This window comes from Saimiri boliviensis, chromosome 3, assembly GCF_048565385.1.
Source record: "Saimiri boliviensis isolate mSaiBol1 chromosome 3, mSaiBol1.pri, whole genome shotgun sequence".
In the NCBI taxonomy this organism is placed as follows: Eukaryota; Metazoa; Chordata; class Mammalia; order Primates; family Cebidae; genus Saimiri; species Saimiri boliviensis.
The window spans coordinates 45493864-45513388 of NC_133451.1; the positions used below are offsets into that span (position 1 = coordinate 45493864).

The 19525-nt window shown below is 37.1% G+C and overlaps 1 protein-coding gene across 1 annotated transcript in view; it reads right to left on the bottom strand.

Moving 5' to 3' along the window:
• Positions 1–19502, bottom strand: part of GABRA4 (gamma-aminobutyric acid type A receptor subunit alpha4) — a 71589-nt gene extending 52087 nt beyond the window's left edge. Inside the window, exons 1-5 of the mRNA XM_003933652.4 lie at positions 19177–19502; positions 18650–18768; positions 4308–4375; positions 2725–2945; positions 2427–2509 (exon numbers count right to left, since the gene is read on the bottom strand). Coding sequence (XP_003933701.1) covers positions 2427–2509; positions 2725–2945; positions 4308–4375; positions 18650–18768; positions 19177–19262 — 577 coding nt within the window. The 5' untranslated portion in view covers positions 19263–19502. The remainder of the gene's footprint in view (positions 1–2426; positions 2510–2724; positions 2946–4307; positions 4376–18649; positions 18769–19176) is intronic.
• Between the last annotated feature and the right edge of the window lie 23 nt (positions 19503–19525).

The window sequence follows — 19525 nt, forward strand, 5'->3', positions numbered from 1 at the left end:
TATGTGTGTCCATGCTAGTAAGGATAAGCACTTCAAAAGCAGATATATTAAACTCCCAAAACTGTGCTGTCAAGCTCCTACTTTTTTCACTCCTAACTCACTTCCAGTGCTTGACCAATGTCACCCTAATACAGTTCTGCTATTAGAAATGTACCATATGCTTCCTGTAATAATATAATATAATAACAACCAAACAAATCCTACTGTTAGGAGAGCTCCCCTGGGTGACCTATTCAAACTCTGCCTCTGGGCAATATCCACGGTATTTGGGGACCATTGTACAGTGACAACTGGCTATGCTGTTTGTAAAGCTGTCCAGGGAATATAATTACACAACCAGTTCCACTACCTTTAATTTCTTACAATTAAGACATTTCCCCTTCTATCTTCAACAGATCTCGTCTAGTGGCAATTTAAGCCCATTTTCTATTATTTGGCACTCAGTGCAAATGGAGACCAGCTGCTTGCTTACCAGTCTACCCACAACAGACAGCTTGGCTCACACACAAGTAAGTTCAAAAGAACCAAAATGAATTGTGTGCCAACTTCCCTCCCAAACCATCCTAAAATGGCTATAGCACAGTAGGCCCTAGATGGAATCATTTAATTCTAGGTAAGTTGACACCTAAGAGCACCTTACAAAACAGTGAGACTGTGTTTAGCTTCATTCAGTTATGTTATGTGTCAGCATTTATCTCCAGAAATATATTCACACTTCACTAAATTGTTACATATACTATGCTCTTGCCTATGATATTACACATTAAGTATCCTTCCCTTGGCTATCCTACCTTGCTAGAATAAACTTCTTTCCCGGTTTTTCTAATTCCTATGATTATAAGCATGGGGGTTTAAAATCATGTTTTTTTTCTCTCTCTCTCCCTTTCCAGAATAATTAAAAATCCTTACTTGCTGAGTACGGTGTGCCTCTCTTTTTAATTCACAATCCAAAAACATCAGCTTCCAACGTGCAATTTCTTTATTGCTATATTCAAGTCCTTCTTGAACACTATGTTCAAGTCCTTCTGAAGAGAGCTTTTTCTGAGAACTAGACTTTAGAGTGCGGGGAGTGAAAAGGACTTCCTCTACATGAGAGCTAATTTGGGTAAAATTTTAATGATGACAGAACAAATGGATAATTCTGGCCCCAATGAGATCACCCTGTCTATGTATTTTTGTGCATTTATCTTCTCTTATTAAATTATTGGTAAGGGAACGTATTACTCTCTCCGGCTTCAAGTAAGGCCACTGAATATTGTGATTACTAGGGGTTATAAAAAGAATAGTTACTGCCGATTCTCATTAAGTTAAGCAGTGAGCAATGATAACAGCAGGCAACAGTTTCACAATCAGTGAGACTAAGAATCTGAAGCAATAGTAAAAGCCAGCATCTATTTTTGGTAGGTTCTGATTGAATTGAAAATTTGAGGCAGACCTTAGAAAAGGCAATCTTAGTTTTCTGCTCTCTCAGAGAAGGGAGCTTAAGGAAAGGAATCTCATATTAATTCCTATCCATTCACCTCATTCTGTTGCGTTCATTTCTACAAAATTTCCCAAACATCTATTTCACACTTTCTCCTCTACTATCCTCCTAGTCTAAGCCACTCCCGTCTTTGCTTGTACTAAAACAACAGCCTCCATCTCTTCTCTGCTTCCACTCCAGCCTCTCTATCACCCATTCTCAAAAAAAGAAAAAGAAAAAGAAAAAGAAAAAGAAAAAGAAAAAGAAAAAGCCGAAGTGGAACTGTAAAATGTCAAAGAAAGTGACACTGTTTTATCAAATCTTCCAAAGGCTTCCCATAGCTTTTAGATATAATCCAAACTCCTAAATGTGGTGTGTAAGGCATTCTATTATCTCAGACCACACCTCCTACCATGCTTTTGCCATGCTTCAGTCACTTTTATACTAACAATGTTGCTTCTGTCATTTTAACCTATACTGTGTCAGGAAGCTCTGAATCTTTTATGGACTTTTTCCAAGTCTGCTATGAAGGACTCTGCTTGCGATAAAATATCTATCTATCTATCTATCTATCTATCTATCTATCTATATATCGAGATATATATTATAATTATATAAATTATATATATATATATATTTATATAATTTGTACTTTCTATGTAACACTACCAACATGTAGCATTCAGAGGTCCCTAAATTTCACAACTGATCACCTGCCAATTGTGACTAAAAGTACTTAGACTAGCTGCATAAATAAGTTTTTGTTTTTTCTGGGGAAAGGGGGTTGTTTTTATTTCTTTGTTATAAAATATTAGTTAATGAAGTCTCCAGAAATAAAACCAGGCAGTTTTTGTCATGGACAACGATTTAAATGTTGAATTATGAAAAATTAAATACATATGTGAATATCAGCTTGCATGAGGTAATCATAAATTCTAACAACATTTTTATTACAACAACTTACAACTTCCAAATTTCAAAGGGCATGCATGTCCGTCCATGGGAAAATCCACCAATCTCATGGGACACTCCGCACTTATGGTGAGTCTGTAATGAGAAATGTAATTGAATAAAATCCATCCTTCTTAAAAATAATTATAATTTTAGATCCTAAAATGGAAAGGAAGGGAGAGAAGGAGGAAGGAAGAAGGCAGGGTGGGAAGAAAAGGAAGGAAGGAAGGAAAGAGGGAAGGAAGAAGGGAAGGGGGAAAGAAAAAAATAAAAAGGGAAGGGAAGAAGTAAAAAGAAAAAAAAATGATTACCTCATTGTGTATAAAATAGTACCATTTCTCATAATTCTAAAAAGCTTATTTGGAGCTGTCATATTATGTGAGACAGATTTCTTTCCATTCCTGAAGAAAGTATCAGGGGTCCATACTTTTGTTACCATCATATTGTTCAATCTCAAAATTTCAATGGGGCCATCATATTTTAGTCTTTTGTCAATCCATGTCTGTCTGAAGAACACATCCATTGTGTATTCCTAGGGCAATTAGTATGGAACATATTTAAGTCACAAATGACTACATGTAAGTTTGTTAAAATAAGCATTAAATTCTGTCTTCCTTCATGCTCCTAAAAAAGACCATTCCAAATAAAATTAATAGTAGCAGAAATGATCTTAAATCAATGAATCAAAAAGATTTTCAGCAATTAGAGTAATTTTTATCTATCTTGATGCCTTCATCTTCTATATTCGTAAGATAAATTACCATACATAGGAATCATTTAAGAATAAATTTGCTATCATTTAAGAAAACTGACAGTACCAGGTAGTTACGGTTGTGTTTTAATTTAGACTAGACAAAAAAATCAGTTGATGTGTAAAAAATATTATGCATAATTAATCATGTAATTGTATGCATTTTAAAGACAAAGTAATACATGTAAAACATATTTTATTTTCACAAAGTTTTTAAAAACTAGTCAAATAACCCAAGAGTTTCAAATTACTAGGAGCTTTGGATCAAGGAATAAACTAAGGTGGCTTTTTGTTATGCAAACTAAATATATTTAATATAAGGTAGCACAACTGTATGGATGAATTCTTCCTGACAAGTGCTTGGTATTCTAAACTCTTAAACATGAGTGAGAAGGAAGGAGAAGGGCTGAGATGGGCAGCAAGCAACTAGACCAACATGAAATACTAAATAAAATGAAAACTACAAAACAGTGTACATAACTGGTTCATACTGAAGCTAATGATCACCTCTAATTTTCTCCTCCTCAATAGTTTCCTAAAGAAAAAACAGCAGGGTACTGTGGCTCATGCCTGTAATCCCAGCATTTTGGGAGGCTGAGGTGAACAGATAACCTGAGGTCAGGTGTTTGTGACCAGGCTGACCAACATGGTGAAACATTCTCTCTACTAAAAATTCTAAATTAACCACGTGTGGTGGTGCACACCTGCAATCCCAGCCACAGCTACATGGAGGTTGAGGCAGAAGACTCACTTAAACCTGGGAGGCAGAAGTTGCAGTGAGCCAAGATCATTGTGCCATTGCACTGCAGCCTGGGCAACAAGAGCACAACTCCATCTCAAAAAAAAAAAAAAAAAAAAAAAAAAGCAAAAAGGCTGAACACTAGGTTGTGACATAGGGACCAGTAATAGGAAGGTTCTTCTCTTTGTTTGGAATGACCCTAAATCAACAAATACTCAAATGTTGCAGCTGAAATTCAAATTGAATGAGATTCAATGTCTTACTCTTTATACATTCTTAAGTTTAATTAGGTATTCTTTGCCTTTCTAGTTTTGTGTGACTGATAATGAAATAAATATTAATTAGCATCTTTTCTACATGTTTTCTTCAAGCCTCAAAGGTATATTAAACTTCCAAATACCTACCATTTCAACATCAGAAACAGGTCCAAAGCTGGTGACATATATGTCAGTTTTCACTTCTGTAACAGGACCTAGCAGGTATGAAGTAAATAAGTGTGAAAAAATAATTACCTATTTTACAGACTGGGATGGCTAGATAATTACAGAGTAAATACAGATGTGACATATCATGTTTTTATAAGCATCTTAAATTTTCAGTGAGATAATATATCTCTACAAAAAAAATGTAGATGAAAGCACAACAAAACCAGAAATCAGTGTTTACTTACAGGCAAAAAGAAACCCCAATTACTTACCAGGAACCTTGTTTCTTCCAAGATACATTACCCCTGGGCCCTGTTACAACAGGCAATAGAGAGACACAAAAGCTTTTAACCTTTGTGATATTTTATAGTCCATCATCTGATTGGTCTCTATAAAGAACTGAGCTGTTAAAAAAGGGAAACGTGGCCACAGGAGTGAACAGGAAAAAACCATAATGGCTGTCCAGAATGCATCCTTGGAGAGTTGAGGATACTGGTAAATAATTTTAAAAATGATTCATGTCACCTTTATCAACAGGCACATCATCCACTGGTGATTGGGATCAAAGAAAAACTTTCCTGTAAGTAACAACTATTTATTCTCTGCTACCTACTAGCTGTACTATCTTGTGCAAGTTATTTAACTCCTCAACAGTAGCAACCACAACCATCAGGCAAGAACTTGATAGAGATCAAATGAAATTGCTGAAATAAGATGCTCAACACAACGACTCTCTCATGAAAGTATGCATTCCACGTGAGGTTCCCTTTGCTTCTGACAATGACCACTACTGAGACTCTTTCCTGTATCTAAATAAGACTGGTTTGTGAAGAAGCACATAGATATTTTGGCAGAAGAAAAGGTGGGAGCATAGTGACAATATGGCTGACACAGATTTTAGACAAGGGAATACAATCTGGGTTTAGCACAATCTTAGTTTAGCATGATGCTTAGAGTTTGGAGCTCAAATTTGGTTCTAACATATTCTAGTAATATGATCTTCAAGTCAGGTATCCTCATAGGTAAAGATTTTAATGAATATTAATTGAGATAATACTTGTAAACCATTTGTCCCAGGCTCTAGAACATAATGTGCTCAATGATGACAATAGTCATCATTACAGATAATATAGCATTTTATTAACAAAAATATAAATATTGTTGACCCTTGAACGTAATTTCCTTAAACAATCATTTATAATGCTGTATAGACAGAGGCTAGGTATGCTGTAACTGGGAAGAACAACATCTGCTATCAACATGAAATAATCTCTCACTTGGATTCTGGCTGGGAAATGGGATTTATGGCCAAAAAAAATGGCAAAGAGAAATTGGTATCACTTAATCGCTCTAGTTCTAAAGTTATCCTCATAAAAATAAATCTGAGTATTTCTTATTTCTTCTTCTAAAGAATGAAGATTGATCCACACAAAGAACGATGGCTTGAGGGAGAATGAGGAAATTCTTTATTGAATAAGTATCCTAAGAAAAATAGAGCCTTAGGCGGTACAATGCAAGAAAAAGTCTGGATCAGGCTGATCTACCATGAGATTTAATTTTTTCAAGACTACATCTATAGAAAGCAGAAAAGTTAATTAAATTTTTATTTGAATGGAAAATTGGAGACAACAACAACAAAACATGGTAGTAATAAACTCATTAAAGTGAAATTGTTCCAGGAATAGTTAGGTAACCCAGGAAACAGGTAATGTATGCTGAACCCTAGAAGATAGCAATTTCACTCAAATAGGTTCAATAGTGAAATAAATCACTATGTTAGTTTGTTAAGGCCAATTGCAAGAGTAGTAAAACCAGAAACACTATGTCGTTGCAAGTCAAGGCAAGTGGGGATAAGTTACTCAAAATAATTGAGGTTGATTATGTCCTGACAACTAGTCTATTCGACAAGATTCTTGAGAAATCAAAAGTTACTTTGAAGATCTGTTTATGGAAGTGGTTCTCAAACCTTAACTAATAATAGTATTAAACAACTAATGGAATGTATATATATGTATATGTGCACATATATACATATATATGTATACACACACACACACACACACATATATGTCAGAATCGCTTGAAACACTTGTTAAAACACAGATTGCTGAACTCAACACCCTGAATTGTTGATTTAGTACTAGGCATAAGGTGCAGCCTCACAATTTGCATTTCTAACAAGTTCCTAGATGAGGCTGTTCACTTTACTCTATTTTACAGTGTTCATCTGTTTTTCTAGAATAGTATTTACAATATCATGTGCTATAAAATATTAACATCATAGGTATTTCAAGGGAGTGAGGAGTCTAGGAGAGAGAAGGATTAGGCCAATGATATTTTTTCTTTATAAATTTATTTTAAAGTGTGTGGATGTATGCTAATTCTTGTAGTTCCATAGTTATAATGATTCCATGATAATAATGAACATTTTCCAATTCTTGCATAACATGTTACTTTCTCAATGATTCTTGAATAATGTTTTGTGCTCAAAACTATAACATTACTATTTGTGACATTCATTATTCAGTATTTACCTATGTTCCTATGGATCTTTGAGGCTGAGTGAGATCCTAAAAACATTTGATTGGTAAAGGGATTTCATTCAGACATTAATTCAATAAATGTTTATTTTTTATTGCATTTTAGGTTTTGGGGTACATGTGAAGAACATGCAAGAATGTTGCATAGGTAGACACATGGCAGTGTGGTTTGCTGCCTTCCTTCCCCTCACCTGTATCTGTCATTTCTCCCCATGCTATCTCTTCCCACCTCCCCACCCCCGTCCCTCCCCCATTTCCCCCCAACGAACCCCAGTGTGTAGTGCTCCCCTCCCTGTGTCCATGTGTTCTGATTGTTCAACACCCACCTATGAGTGAGAACATGCGGTGTTTGATTTTCTGCTCTTGTGTCAGTTTGCTGAGAATGATGGTTTCCAGGTTCATCCATGTCCCTACAAAGGACATGGACTCATTGCTTTTGATGGCTGCATAATATTCCATGGTATATATGTACCACATTTTCCCTATCCAGTCTATCATCGATGGGCATTTGGGTTGGTTCCAGGTCTTTGAATGAGTACCAGTTGTATATTAGGTTCCCTGCAAGGCTCTTATGCTACATTGGTAAACAAGACTCGGGAATTCCCTGCCTCAAAGAGCTAACATGACATTGGGGCAATCAGAGTATGAATACGGTAGTAAAAAGATAAACTAAATGACAGAATGCTAGCATTTCTAAAAGGAAAAATACAGAATCGTAAGAGAGTGAGAGACTGGGAAGGCCATTCTTGATTTGCAGTCACAGCTGCTTCTTCAAAGCAGTGACTCTTAAACTCAAACTTGGAGAATGAGCATGAGCCATTGCAAGAGCTGGGAAAATTGGATTCCAGGCAGAAAGAACTGCAAAAGGACAAGATCAAAGACAGGAAAAGGGCTGAATGAATGCAAGGACTAGAAAAGAGGCCAATGGGGCTGAAGCAAAGCAAGGGAGAGACAGAATAATGAGAAACGAAAGCCACAATGATAGAATAAAAACCAGGGTACAGTGGTTAGAACACTTACTCTTGAACTCATATTCTAAAAAGTGGCATCTTTTAAGCAACATATTTATAATACATGTTATGGTGACTGTTGTTAAAACTACATGGAAAATGAGTTGTAGAAATATCAGTAAAAGATGGAGAGTTATATAGAGTATTGTTATGAGCTAAACTGTATTCCCTCCAAATTCCTATGATGAAGATCTAATTCTTAGTACCCCATGATATTACCATATTTGGAGATAGAATTTTTAGAGATACTTAAGTTAAAATGAGGTCACTAGGGTGGGCCCCAATCCAATAGTGACCATATCAGAAGAGTAGATTAGGACACAGACACACACAGACACATAGTGGAGAACAAGTGAAGATGGAGAGAAGTTGGCCATCTATAAGCCAAGGAGAGAGGACTTAGAAGAACCTAATTTTGTCTACACTTTGATATGTCCAGAACTATGGAAAATTAATTTCCTATTGTTTAAGCCACCCAGTTTGTGGTACTTTGTTATGACAGCCTTAGAGAACCCAAAGGTTAATCATATTTCCTGTGTTCTTTCCTGGATCTCTCTTCTTCTGATATTCAGTCTATCTCGGTCTTTGCTTATAGGTTGTGGTAAGAAGTTTGATTGGTATCCCATCATTTGGAATTTGTATCGCATTACTGGGAGGCCGCTGGGGGTTTGAAGTAAGGGAATTTTTATGATTGGATTAAACTTTTTACAAACTTATTCTGACAATGGCATTGACAATACATTACAGGGAAGCAAAAATAGAAGAAGGGCTCTTCTAAGAGGTTGCTATACTAGTGAAGTTGAGAGGTGGTGATAACACCTTGGACTAGGGATGTGGCAGTGGAAATGAAGGATGGACAGATGGAGGAGCAGATATGCTCACAGGGTGTGGGTATTTTCCAAAGAACAATATGCAGAAATATAATCATTCCTATTTATTGAAGATCAATTATGTGCCAGGTAAGCTACTAGATTCTTCCCATATACTATTTCATTTAATCCTCACAACACCCTCCAAAGGCACTATCTTGATGAGAATGTTATGCATCTGGAAACTGAGTTCACAGAGATTAAGTAGTATATACCAGAGCCAGGATTCTAATCCCCTTGTATTGATCTCTAAAGCGTGTGCTAGCTTTACTACACTATATTATATCACCAATAATAAATCAATAATTACTTAGACAAATACGGAACTTCGTATCTATAATATAACATACTATATCTACATTTTCTGCTTTATTCATTAGTTTCTGAAGCATTTTCTCACAGCACTTTTCACACGTTTACTATTGTACTTATTACATCCTGCCTGGGTCTTTCTAGCTGTAACAGCAAAGGCAAAATCTTAATCCTTTTTGAAGTCCCAAACTAGCACAATGTCTTGCACATAATGGGTGTTGAATAACTGTGTTTTGTTATGTTCCTAATATTATCCCAGTAGTGATTTGAAAACCCATCAAAAGGAAAAATTAACAGAATTACTTTCCACATCCGTTAAACTAAATATATTTCCCATTTAAAGCAGAAACTGTATCTTATTTTGTATTTGTATCCTCTGGCAGAACCAATCACAGGTTTTAAATGTAATGGGCTTCCGATAAATCAGTTGTCAATGAAAAATGGTCACTATGTAATTAAGAATAATTATTAGAGACATCTCCTCTAATAAGACAGTTTAGGATGTTCAAAGCAACCTTACTAAGAGCATAATTACATGGAAACCAGATAATTTTGAGCTTGGAAGGATGTCTTCCCATATTTGATATGCATTTGTGCAGCATTAAAGACATGTTTTATTTTAAAATTCTACTTTGTTGGTAATAGGGAAATATTTTTTAATCCCTAAAATATGGTTGACAGTCTGTAAGGTAAACAAGATGATTTAACAGTTTTTTGTTTGTTTGTTTGTTTGTTTTTTGTGAAAGAAAGCCAAGACCAGTAAGATCAAATTCAGGGAAATACTCCCATCTAATTATTGAGTTTAACTTGCTGAGAAAGTGGGAAGGCAAATTAACAAGAAATCAGCTGACCTCCCAGTTTACTTTACTTTTGCAGTACAGATATGGCTAAAGATGGAATCATTTTTGAAATTTCATCTCCAATAATGATGTCTAATTTGCTGTTACATCATGAGAAAGACCTACGGTGTTTGCTGATCTTGAAACTAGTTCATCTGCATTTTCCATATTGCCTTTCGATCTATGCACTTGAGGAAACATTTATAATTTTCCATCCATCCACCTACATCACATATCCACCACAAACTTACAAAATACCAGTGACATATCTCCAAAGATGAAACACTTGAAGTATTTAAGCAATACAACAACAAGGAATCCTAAGTGAAATGCATAAAGCTCTTTTTGATAGTCATTTACAAAATATACAAATACAAGCCTCCCTGAATATTAAACAAAGACAAGAGATAGCCATTGATATCACTGAAAGAGCAGAAAACACTATAAAGTTCTAGAAGTTTCTTTCTGTTAGAAGACATTAAGGATTATGGCCTTCCATGTCATATAATCCTTCTATCAATCCTGGTCTACTTTGCCAATAATTAAAGCCATCAAATAAATAAGAAAAGTAGAAACAACAACAACAATAAATATGGGCAATGAAAACAAGTAATTCACAGAAAATTCTTGTAGCCAATAAAGATTGGAAAAGATATTCAACCACATTAGAACATAGAATCAGAAAAATTCAAATCATTTCACAATAAAGTGCTGTTTTAAGAAACACCATTTCAAGATATATACATGATGTATATTGTGTTAAAGAGGGTATCTGGATCCTGAATGTCATGTTCATTGTAAACCGTAAATGGGAGTTGATTTTGTAAACTCATCATGAAAAATAGTTTAGCATTATCTTGTCAACTCCCACTTACACTAAGATCCAGAAAAATCCATTCCTTGATATATATGCAAAAGAAACTCTTGCACATTTACAGCAGGAAATTTGGGCCAGGATATTCACAGCACCACAGTCTTGGAAACAAGCAAAAAGCCTACTGCCAACAGAGCAGATGAATAAGCTGGTTTCTATGCAATGGGAATATCACACAGCAGTCAAAATGAATGATCTACTGCAATATGCAACAATAAGAATGATATTTAGCGATATATAATCACGTTAAAAGCATCAAAAGGTTATATATAGCAAGTTCAAAGCAATTAAATATTTTAAATTACTTTTAAAATAAAGATAGTCCATCTAAAATGACATTCAAAGGAAAACTAAGAATTCATTTTAAAATGAATTAAAATCATCATTACTTTAGGCAAGGAAGATCAAGATAGGATGGGGGAGACCACGTAGCAGAATAAAAATTGTCCAAGTCCTACACTTTGTGCTAGTTTGTGGTTTAACTGGTATGTTTATTATAGTTTAATAAATGAACAGATGAAAGGATATATAAAAAGATGATTATGTATGGATCAATAATGAGAGTATGTCATAAACCAAGAACTACTAATTCAGGCTTCAAATCTGTGAACCTGTGGCTTACAGAATAAATATATAAGAAAAGTTTAGAACATAAGGCAGTGATGTTTAATGATATATACAAATGCAATCAGATGTATTTTCTCATCTAAAAGAAATCTAACAACTCAGTGAAGTATATTACCCAAATATCCACCACTTTTCTAATATCCTATGATCTAGATTTTACAGTGTTTATTTTGGGAAACACTGAACACAATAGATATAGCCTAACCCTAAAGAAAATGTAAATACAGTACCAGCATATTGTGTATTTTTTTATTGTTGTTGTTAACCAAGAACTTAAGAAAGTAAAGTTGTGCTCTTGTTTTCTCAAAGACATCTTTCTTTCAGCTATCCCTGCCCTCCAGTCTAATATTAAATATCCTCTACTAGATTATTCCCAGTAGAAAAAAAAAAACATGTTATGGTCTAAGCGTGAAAAAAAGAAAGGCAAACTTGCCTTTCTCTTCTCTAATTCTTCCTATTCACTCCATCATCTAACTCAATAATTTGTTTTTCATGCCTAGTGTCCACTTTCTATTGTCAGTACCATGACTTTTTCCCTATATACATCATCGTTCCCATAAAATTTAAAAGTATTTTTCCTTCTCCCATTTCCTACCTCCTTCCTTCTACCATCCCATTTCTCTGCTTCCTTGTACAAATGCTCAGAAAAATCGAGTTGCATTCTTTCTTGAATGAACTCAATCAGACTTTCATACCCATCATACCAACAAAACTGCTCCAACTAAACAGTCAAAATCACTGAAGATACAGATATTGCTAAATCCAGTGGTCAATTTTAAGTTCTTATCTTTCTTGATCTGTCAGGAACACTTGACTTAATCAATCTCTCTTCCTTTCTTTCTTTTTTCTCCCTTTATCATTTTACCTTACTTTTATACACACTCCCTTGGTTTTCCTGTTACTTCACAAGCCACTCCTTTTAAGTTTTCTTGGGTCAGAGATTCTGTCTCTCCTGTCTGGAGCCACTGCCTAACATTGGAGACATCAAAACTCAATATTTGTACCTTTTCTCTATCAAAATTTATCCCCTGTAATCTTTTTAGATTTCTGGCTTTAAATGCCATGTATATTGACATACTCATCATCCCTGAATTTCAGGCTCATCTTCACTTGATGTGTAATAGACATCTCACAGGTACCATACCTGCATACAAATTGCTCATCTATGCCCCTGGTCTGCTTCTACCACAGTCTTGACAACTCAATTTTTCTAGGTGTTCAAGTCAAAAACTTTAGAATCAGCTTTGACACCTCCCTTTCTCTCACATCCCACGTTCTAGCTGTCGTCAGTTGACTTTAATTTCAAAATATCCTGAAGCCAACCATTTCTTGTAAATTTGCAAACTTCTCTGCTACCAGCTTGGTCAAAGTATCCATCATTTCTTGCCTGGTTTATTATGGAAAAGCTTGCTGCATCTGCCCTTGCCTCTGACTGCCTGTTCTAAACACAAGAGCCTTTTAAAATTAGTTCAGGCCTTGTCCCTGCTAAAATCTTTCCAGTCACTTTTGATCTGACTCAGAGTAAAAGCACAGTCCTAATCAGCCTGCAAAGCCGTAGACAACCTTGTCCTCTTATCACACTGGTCCCTTCTTATGCCTCAGGCCTGCTAAACTTCACTACAGGGACCCTAACTCCCCTGCTTACTATGTTTGCACTTAGAGTTTCTTCTCATTCATTAGAAGACCCCACCCCAAATGTGGTTATGCTTTTACCTAATTATGTTCAGTGTTCAAATAGCACTTTCTTAATGAAGTCTCCCCTAATTATTCTACTTAAAATTGCACCCCCCTCCCCTTCTTTACATCACTCTATAGCTGTTAACCAAGATTTGGCACACTATATTTTACTTATTTCTGTTACTTATTTTCTCTCTCTTCCACAGTGTGAACTTATGAGGGCAGGAAATCGTGCAGTCCTCCCCAACTTTAAATAACACCGATCTTGCCCAATTCCTCAAAATAGAATTGAGAAGTCATTTTTTACTTTTCTCTCTCTTTTTAACATTCATATCAAGTCAATTGCCAATTCTTTGTTGAATTAAACCTCCAAAAAACTCACTTACGTATATTCCTCTTTACTATATCTGCCACCTTATTCCAAGCAATCATCAACTTAAGAGAACTAATGTAAAAGTAAAACAAAGCTTCATTGGTCATCCTGCTTCAAATTGCCCCACTTCCTTTTCTAAGCCTTCCTTTATGCAGACAAGATGGAGCATTTTTCACTCTAAGTCAAACCATGTCATTCTTTCCTCTTAGAAAACTCCAGTTGCTTCCAGGTTCGCTAAGAGAACAATATAAGCTCTTTCACCGGGTCCCCAAAGACTCTACAAGACCTAGCCTCTGTTTACCATCCCAACCTAATCCTATGAGATTCTTCTTGTTTTCTGGCTACAGGCACACTGGACTCCTCTCATGGTCTACATCACACTAACTGATGATCTACCTTTAGACATTTGCACTTAATTTTTTTGTTCCCTCTGGAAATTACGTTTACTCTTTTCATACCTGACACCTTTAGGTCTTAGCTTAAAAGACTTCCATGAACACCAAATCTGAAATAGATCCCTCACCCATTTTTTTCTCCCTTTTATCATGCTATTAGATTATCCTATAGCATTTTCATTTAATTATTTTATTATTTCTTTGTTATTTTCATCTCTCTATAATGCTTAACTATGAAGTCTGTGAGGGCTCATGTCAGATCAGAATGATATCTTTACAACTGTACATTGTTCCTGACATATAGTAGTTTTTCAATACAGATTGCTTTGACAAAATGAATGAATGAAAGAATGGGACAAATTGGAAGAGAATGAAGCTTTACGTTGCCAAGAAGTGCTCTTTTCATCTATGTATTTTTAAAACTATATCTCTATTGACATTTAATTAATAAGGCTAGCACATGACACATTAACTTTTAAATGGAGATACATGGATCATTTAAAAACATTGCAAACACAATTTGATTTTGTGAGAAAAATATTCCAACTTAACCCAAATGCATGTAATGTTCTCTGTTTTCTTTACTATTTGAAAAGTTATTAAAGCTTTAGAATAAAGGTTCTCATTTCACTCCTTTAGAGGAAATGTAGTTTTGCTTATCTTAAAGACCTACTTAATTTAGTAGCAAGAAAGCATGTTCAGGAAATTTGACCCTTGATAAACAGGGGGATGCAAGAATGCCTCAGAAGTAGATATAGCAATAGACCAGCTGCCTAACTAAGGTTTTAAAAATGAGGGTGTGAGTTGTGACTTTACCAAGGAGTAGCTATAAAATTGGTGGGGAATTATCTGGAACTTTTCTCAACCTCTTTTCTAACAGAGGGATGATGCCTGCCCCACTTATCTCTTTGTGCTGGTGCAAAAAGTGAAAAAAAAAAGTGAAGTTACTAATGTGAAGTCCTACTATGTTAGTAAGCAGCTTTACAAAATTGACTAAAATTCCTCATTCCCATTTCATAGAGGTTGTGGAAGATGATTCAGACGCAACGATCTGTATTTGAAACATTTAATAATCTAGATCATATGCCTCAGAAGACTGAGATGCATGAAAGGCTGTGCAACCCATCAATAAATGAAAAATGAGTAAAGGCAAGTTTCCTAAACCATTTCCTGGTAGTTAGTAAATACCTTAGCTATACATTTTTAAGACAGCATGTAACAGTGTTGAAAGTAAACAAGAGCTGCAGGATTGTTTTCTGGCTCTTTTGTGGAAGGTTCACTTGAGTGCTACGTCTAAACAGGTGCAAGCTACTTCAGGATGATAGCAACCTATATGTCAGAAGTTGAAAGGACTACATCCCTCAGAAGTCCTAAACTAGCATCTCTCACCATGCCTCCTTTTCTCTCTTTTCACCTTTTCCCCCTTTCTTCTCCAGTGGGAGAATGTAGGAGACAAGGGAGAGGAGATCCTGGAGGGATGTAAAAAAAAAAAAAAAAAAAAAAAAAAAAGGAAACCATTTCAGTTTCTTTTATTTCCCTATCGCAAGCTGTGCTGCTGAGTTAAAAATACGTAATTTAGTTTCCAAATCTATTTCAACCCCTGCCTGGCCTACTGAGCAATCACAAACCATCCAATTTCAATTCAAATCTTTGCTTTTAGCTTTGTTTGAAATGGAACACAGAAAAGTTGTATAAACAGATATAAAGTAAATGCCCCACAAAGAGCAGGAGCAGGATTATAGGAACCAGGAAGTAAATCCATATTTATAGCCTACTAGTCAAAATCTGGATTGTTTTCATTTTATTTTTAAAATATCAAACTTTCCACAGCATACGCAATGTCATAAAAGGGGTCTGATTTGTGGTATCTAAGAGTCTGTGCCAACGATGAAGTTTCTCATTGTTTTCAGTGGTACACATTTACAACTTCATGTAAACAAATAACACATTTTCTGCAGATGAGAATCACTATTCCTCTGTAACTCTGAGAATACTGCGCATTTCCAGAGAATGACCTACTGCTAAAAAGTGAATCACATCTACCTCAAACATTTATCAGAAAAGCCAAGAAAGAAAGAAAGAAACAAAAACCCATGTTATGCTACATAGTAAATGTTTAAATGTTTAATCAATTGCTAATGCTGGAAGTCATGTGAATTCAACTCCTTCCCATGAAACTATAAAAATATTTTTAGGTGGGTAATGCAGATCACTTGGCAGTGACAAGTTAGATGACTAATAATGTCCTTGAGATGTTTAGCAGAATTACGATCAACCAAAACTGAGTAAGGCCTCACACAGAATGTTTTCACTTATGTTATTGTCAATATAATGCTAGATGGTAAAAATAATCTATCTACAATGGATCCCTTCTTCCATTTGAATTATAACTTGAATTACAGCCAGCTGGGCAGGTATGATTTTAAATTTCAACATTTATAATAAAACAATGTAATTTCAGTTCTAACTTTTCACTTTTATTTATGTTCTGATATATCAATTTTCTGATGAATATTTGAACTACGTGGGACTGGATACTTGTCTTATTTTTTTCTTCACTTGAAATGTCAAGTTTAAAACATTTACGGGCAGATAAATCCTCTTTTATTGATATAATACTGCCTTAAATGGTATCACATCATCTGAACCATTCTCCACAACACTATTTTTGATCTAAAATGGTAATTTCCCAGTCATTTATGGAAGATCATGCATTGACAAATGATTCATCTCTTTTCAGATTTGCATGAAGGCAAATGCAGTGCAGGCAACCTATCCCTGGAGAGACAACATGAAAAGAAGCAGGAGAAACTTTCATCCTTCTCATCTATCCTTATCACTGTCAATATACAAATGCTGGCTGGGTGTGGTGGCTCATGCCTGTAATCTCAGCAGTTTGGGAGGCAGAGGAGAGTGGATCACTTGAGGTCAGCAGTTCAAGACCAGTCCGACCAACATGGTGAAAATCCATCTCTATCAGAAGGTATATTAAAAAAAAAAAAAAAAAAAAAAAAAAAAAGAAGTAGGGCGTGGGTGGCATGCGCCTGTAATCCCAGTTACTTGGGAGGCTGTGGCAGGAGAGTCGCTTGAACCCAGGAGACAGAGGTTGCCATGAGCCCATATTGTGCCACTGCACTCTAGCCTGAATGACAGAGCAAGACTCTGTCTCAGAAAGTAAAAAAGAAAAAGAAATTAAAAATACAAATGCTGAATGAATACCCTCAATGGCTTCCCATAACTTTCTCATAAAATCCAAGAAAATAGTGGTTTGGAATTCAGAAGACCTGATTTCATCCTCTCCTTGATACACTATATGCCCTTATAGACATCACTTTCCCTTTCTAGACCTCAGTGTCCCCATCTGTTAAATGAGACTAGACTCCAAAAAAGTCCCAATTCTACTGTATCCAACTCTATTCTATCTCCACCAACTCTTTCTAGCCTCAGGCCACACTCCTACCTCACATCACATGCTGTCCTGCTCCCCATTCTTACTTCCTCCATTCTCCCAGCATATCCTCTTCCACACACCCTCAAGAGGAAGCATAAAGTTGCTCCGTGCTTCTAATATTAGATGATACTCATTATGTAGTATCTGATACCACTCCCATCTGCATGGCGTTGCCTTTTAAATACACAGCCTGCCCTGGGTTTCCATCCTTCTACTCCCACTTACTAACTTCGAACTTGCACCAGTTACTTAACTTTCTAAGCCTCAATTTCCTTGTCTGTAAAGTGGGGATAGTATTGGCTTTCAAAGGATTGTTGTGAGGGTTAAACAGAGTAGTGAAGTCCATAAATGCCTGGTATATGTGAACATGTTATTAAATAAGTACAATATTACTGGTTGCTATTATAGTTACCGCTTGAATGTAAGCTCCTTTAAGATAGAATCTTTGTCTTGTTCAACTCATTTGCTGAAGGGCAATTAATGTAGTGTACTGTAAAGAACAGGGAATTTGAGATTAAAGAACTTGGGTCAAACTTGTGAATGGGACGGTAGCAAGTGATTTGTCCTCGTTGAACTGGACTGAGAAGCTGTTTGAGATTAAGAACTGTATCTTAAGATTTCTGTGGACCTAGTGCCTAGCACAAAGCTTGGCACATGGATTTCCATTATATATGCAAAGGAAATATGAGTATAAAAAAGAGCAACAGTGCTGTTAATGGGTGTGCCTCTATTAAGTCCTTTAAACCTATTTTGTTGAAGAAAGCAAGCTGAAACATCTCTAACTTTAGTCTTAGGAGGAAAGCAAATGACACATCCCCATAAAAGAAAGAAAGAAAAAAAGCATCCCGCTTTAGAAGAGAAAAGGAAATGTCTGGGTTCTCTAGCATAGCAGGCAGTTTCATGCCCCAGATTCATGTCCTAGGTAGAACGCTGGCCAAGGTTTTGGCAGAGGCTTGGACACGTGGGAGGAAGAGGGACTTCGGTTCAGCTGCTTCAAGTGCAACCTGCTCTGAGCGAAGTGGCCAGGTTCGGGAAAACTATTCTCAGCGAAGAGCGGCCAGGCAGCTGAGCCTAGAGTTCCCATTTTTGACTCTTCCTCTCCAACCTCCCCCACCCAGCAGTCAGGTCCCGGGAGGTAATTAGTGTGGGGGAGAGGCAAAGCTTCTGAGGGGGCAGGGAGATGGGAAAGTACGGGTGGAGGCGGTCTTCTTGTCATAGGTCTCACCAAGAGAGGAGAGATAGAGATTTATTTTTGCACGTGAGGCATACCTAATGATATTCCCACAGACAGACAGACAGGCAGACCAAGATAGGGACAGACAGGACACACTTGCGCTTTTGAAATCGTTCATACCCCCAAATCCAGGACGCAGCCTGTTGTCATAACCATCGAGCAAACTGTCCAGGATGCGGGTGAAATTTTCTGTGCACAATTTCTCCTCCTTTTGGTTCTGTCCTGGGGATTCGTTTAAACTGCAAGAGGAAAAAAAAAAAAAAAAAAAAAAAGACGGGGGCGGAGGAGATTATTTTAAGAATCCATCAGAGAACAGGTGCAAACAGGTTTGTTTTCTAGGGAAAGAGTCGCTTGCCCCAAGCTAAAGGCGACGAGGCCGGGGGTTGGGATGCCGAAGATAGAAATGGTCAGGAAAAGCGCGCCCCACCACAAGACCCCCAGTGCCCACACGCCTCTTGCGCCCTGCTCCCTTCGTGCTCTCCGCATCTATGCGGTCACAGAAAAGCCTGGCTTTGGCCCCCGATCTTACAGCTGAGATGAGAAGATCTAGTCCGCCCAGGGCGGAGCGAGTGCCCGAAGGGGTCCGGGAGCTGGCCATTTCTCCACTTTCCCGTCGCCCACCTCCCCGCACACCCCAGAGAACTCACCAAACCGCCAGGCACAGGAAGCGCAGGAGGGCGAAACTGACCCCGGCGGATAGAGCGATCGCGGGTACCTTCTTGGCAGAAACCATCTTTGCAACATGCCATACTTCAAGCCTGTTCACGTTTCCAGGCTCTTCAGATGCCCTGAGCAGGGTGCGAGGAGAGGGCAGAGAGGCTCCCGCGGCGTGCGCACACTCGCGCTCACACTCGCCCGCGCTCAGCCAGCCCGAGCCGCGGTGGGCGTGTGTGTGCACGGGGCCAGGGGAGGCGGAACCTGCCTTCCTCGCCCCCTCCTTTCTCGCTCAGCGTTCAATGTGTATGTAGAGCTATGTATACCGCTCCACACCCTTTC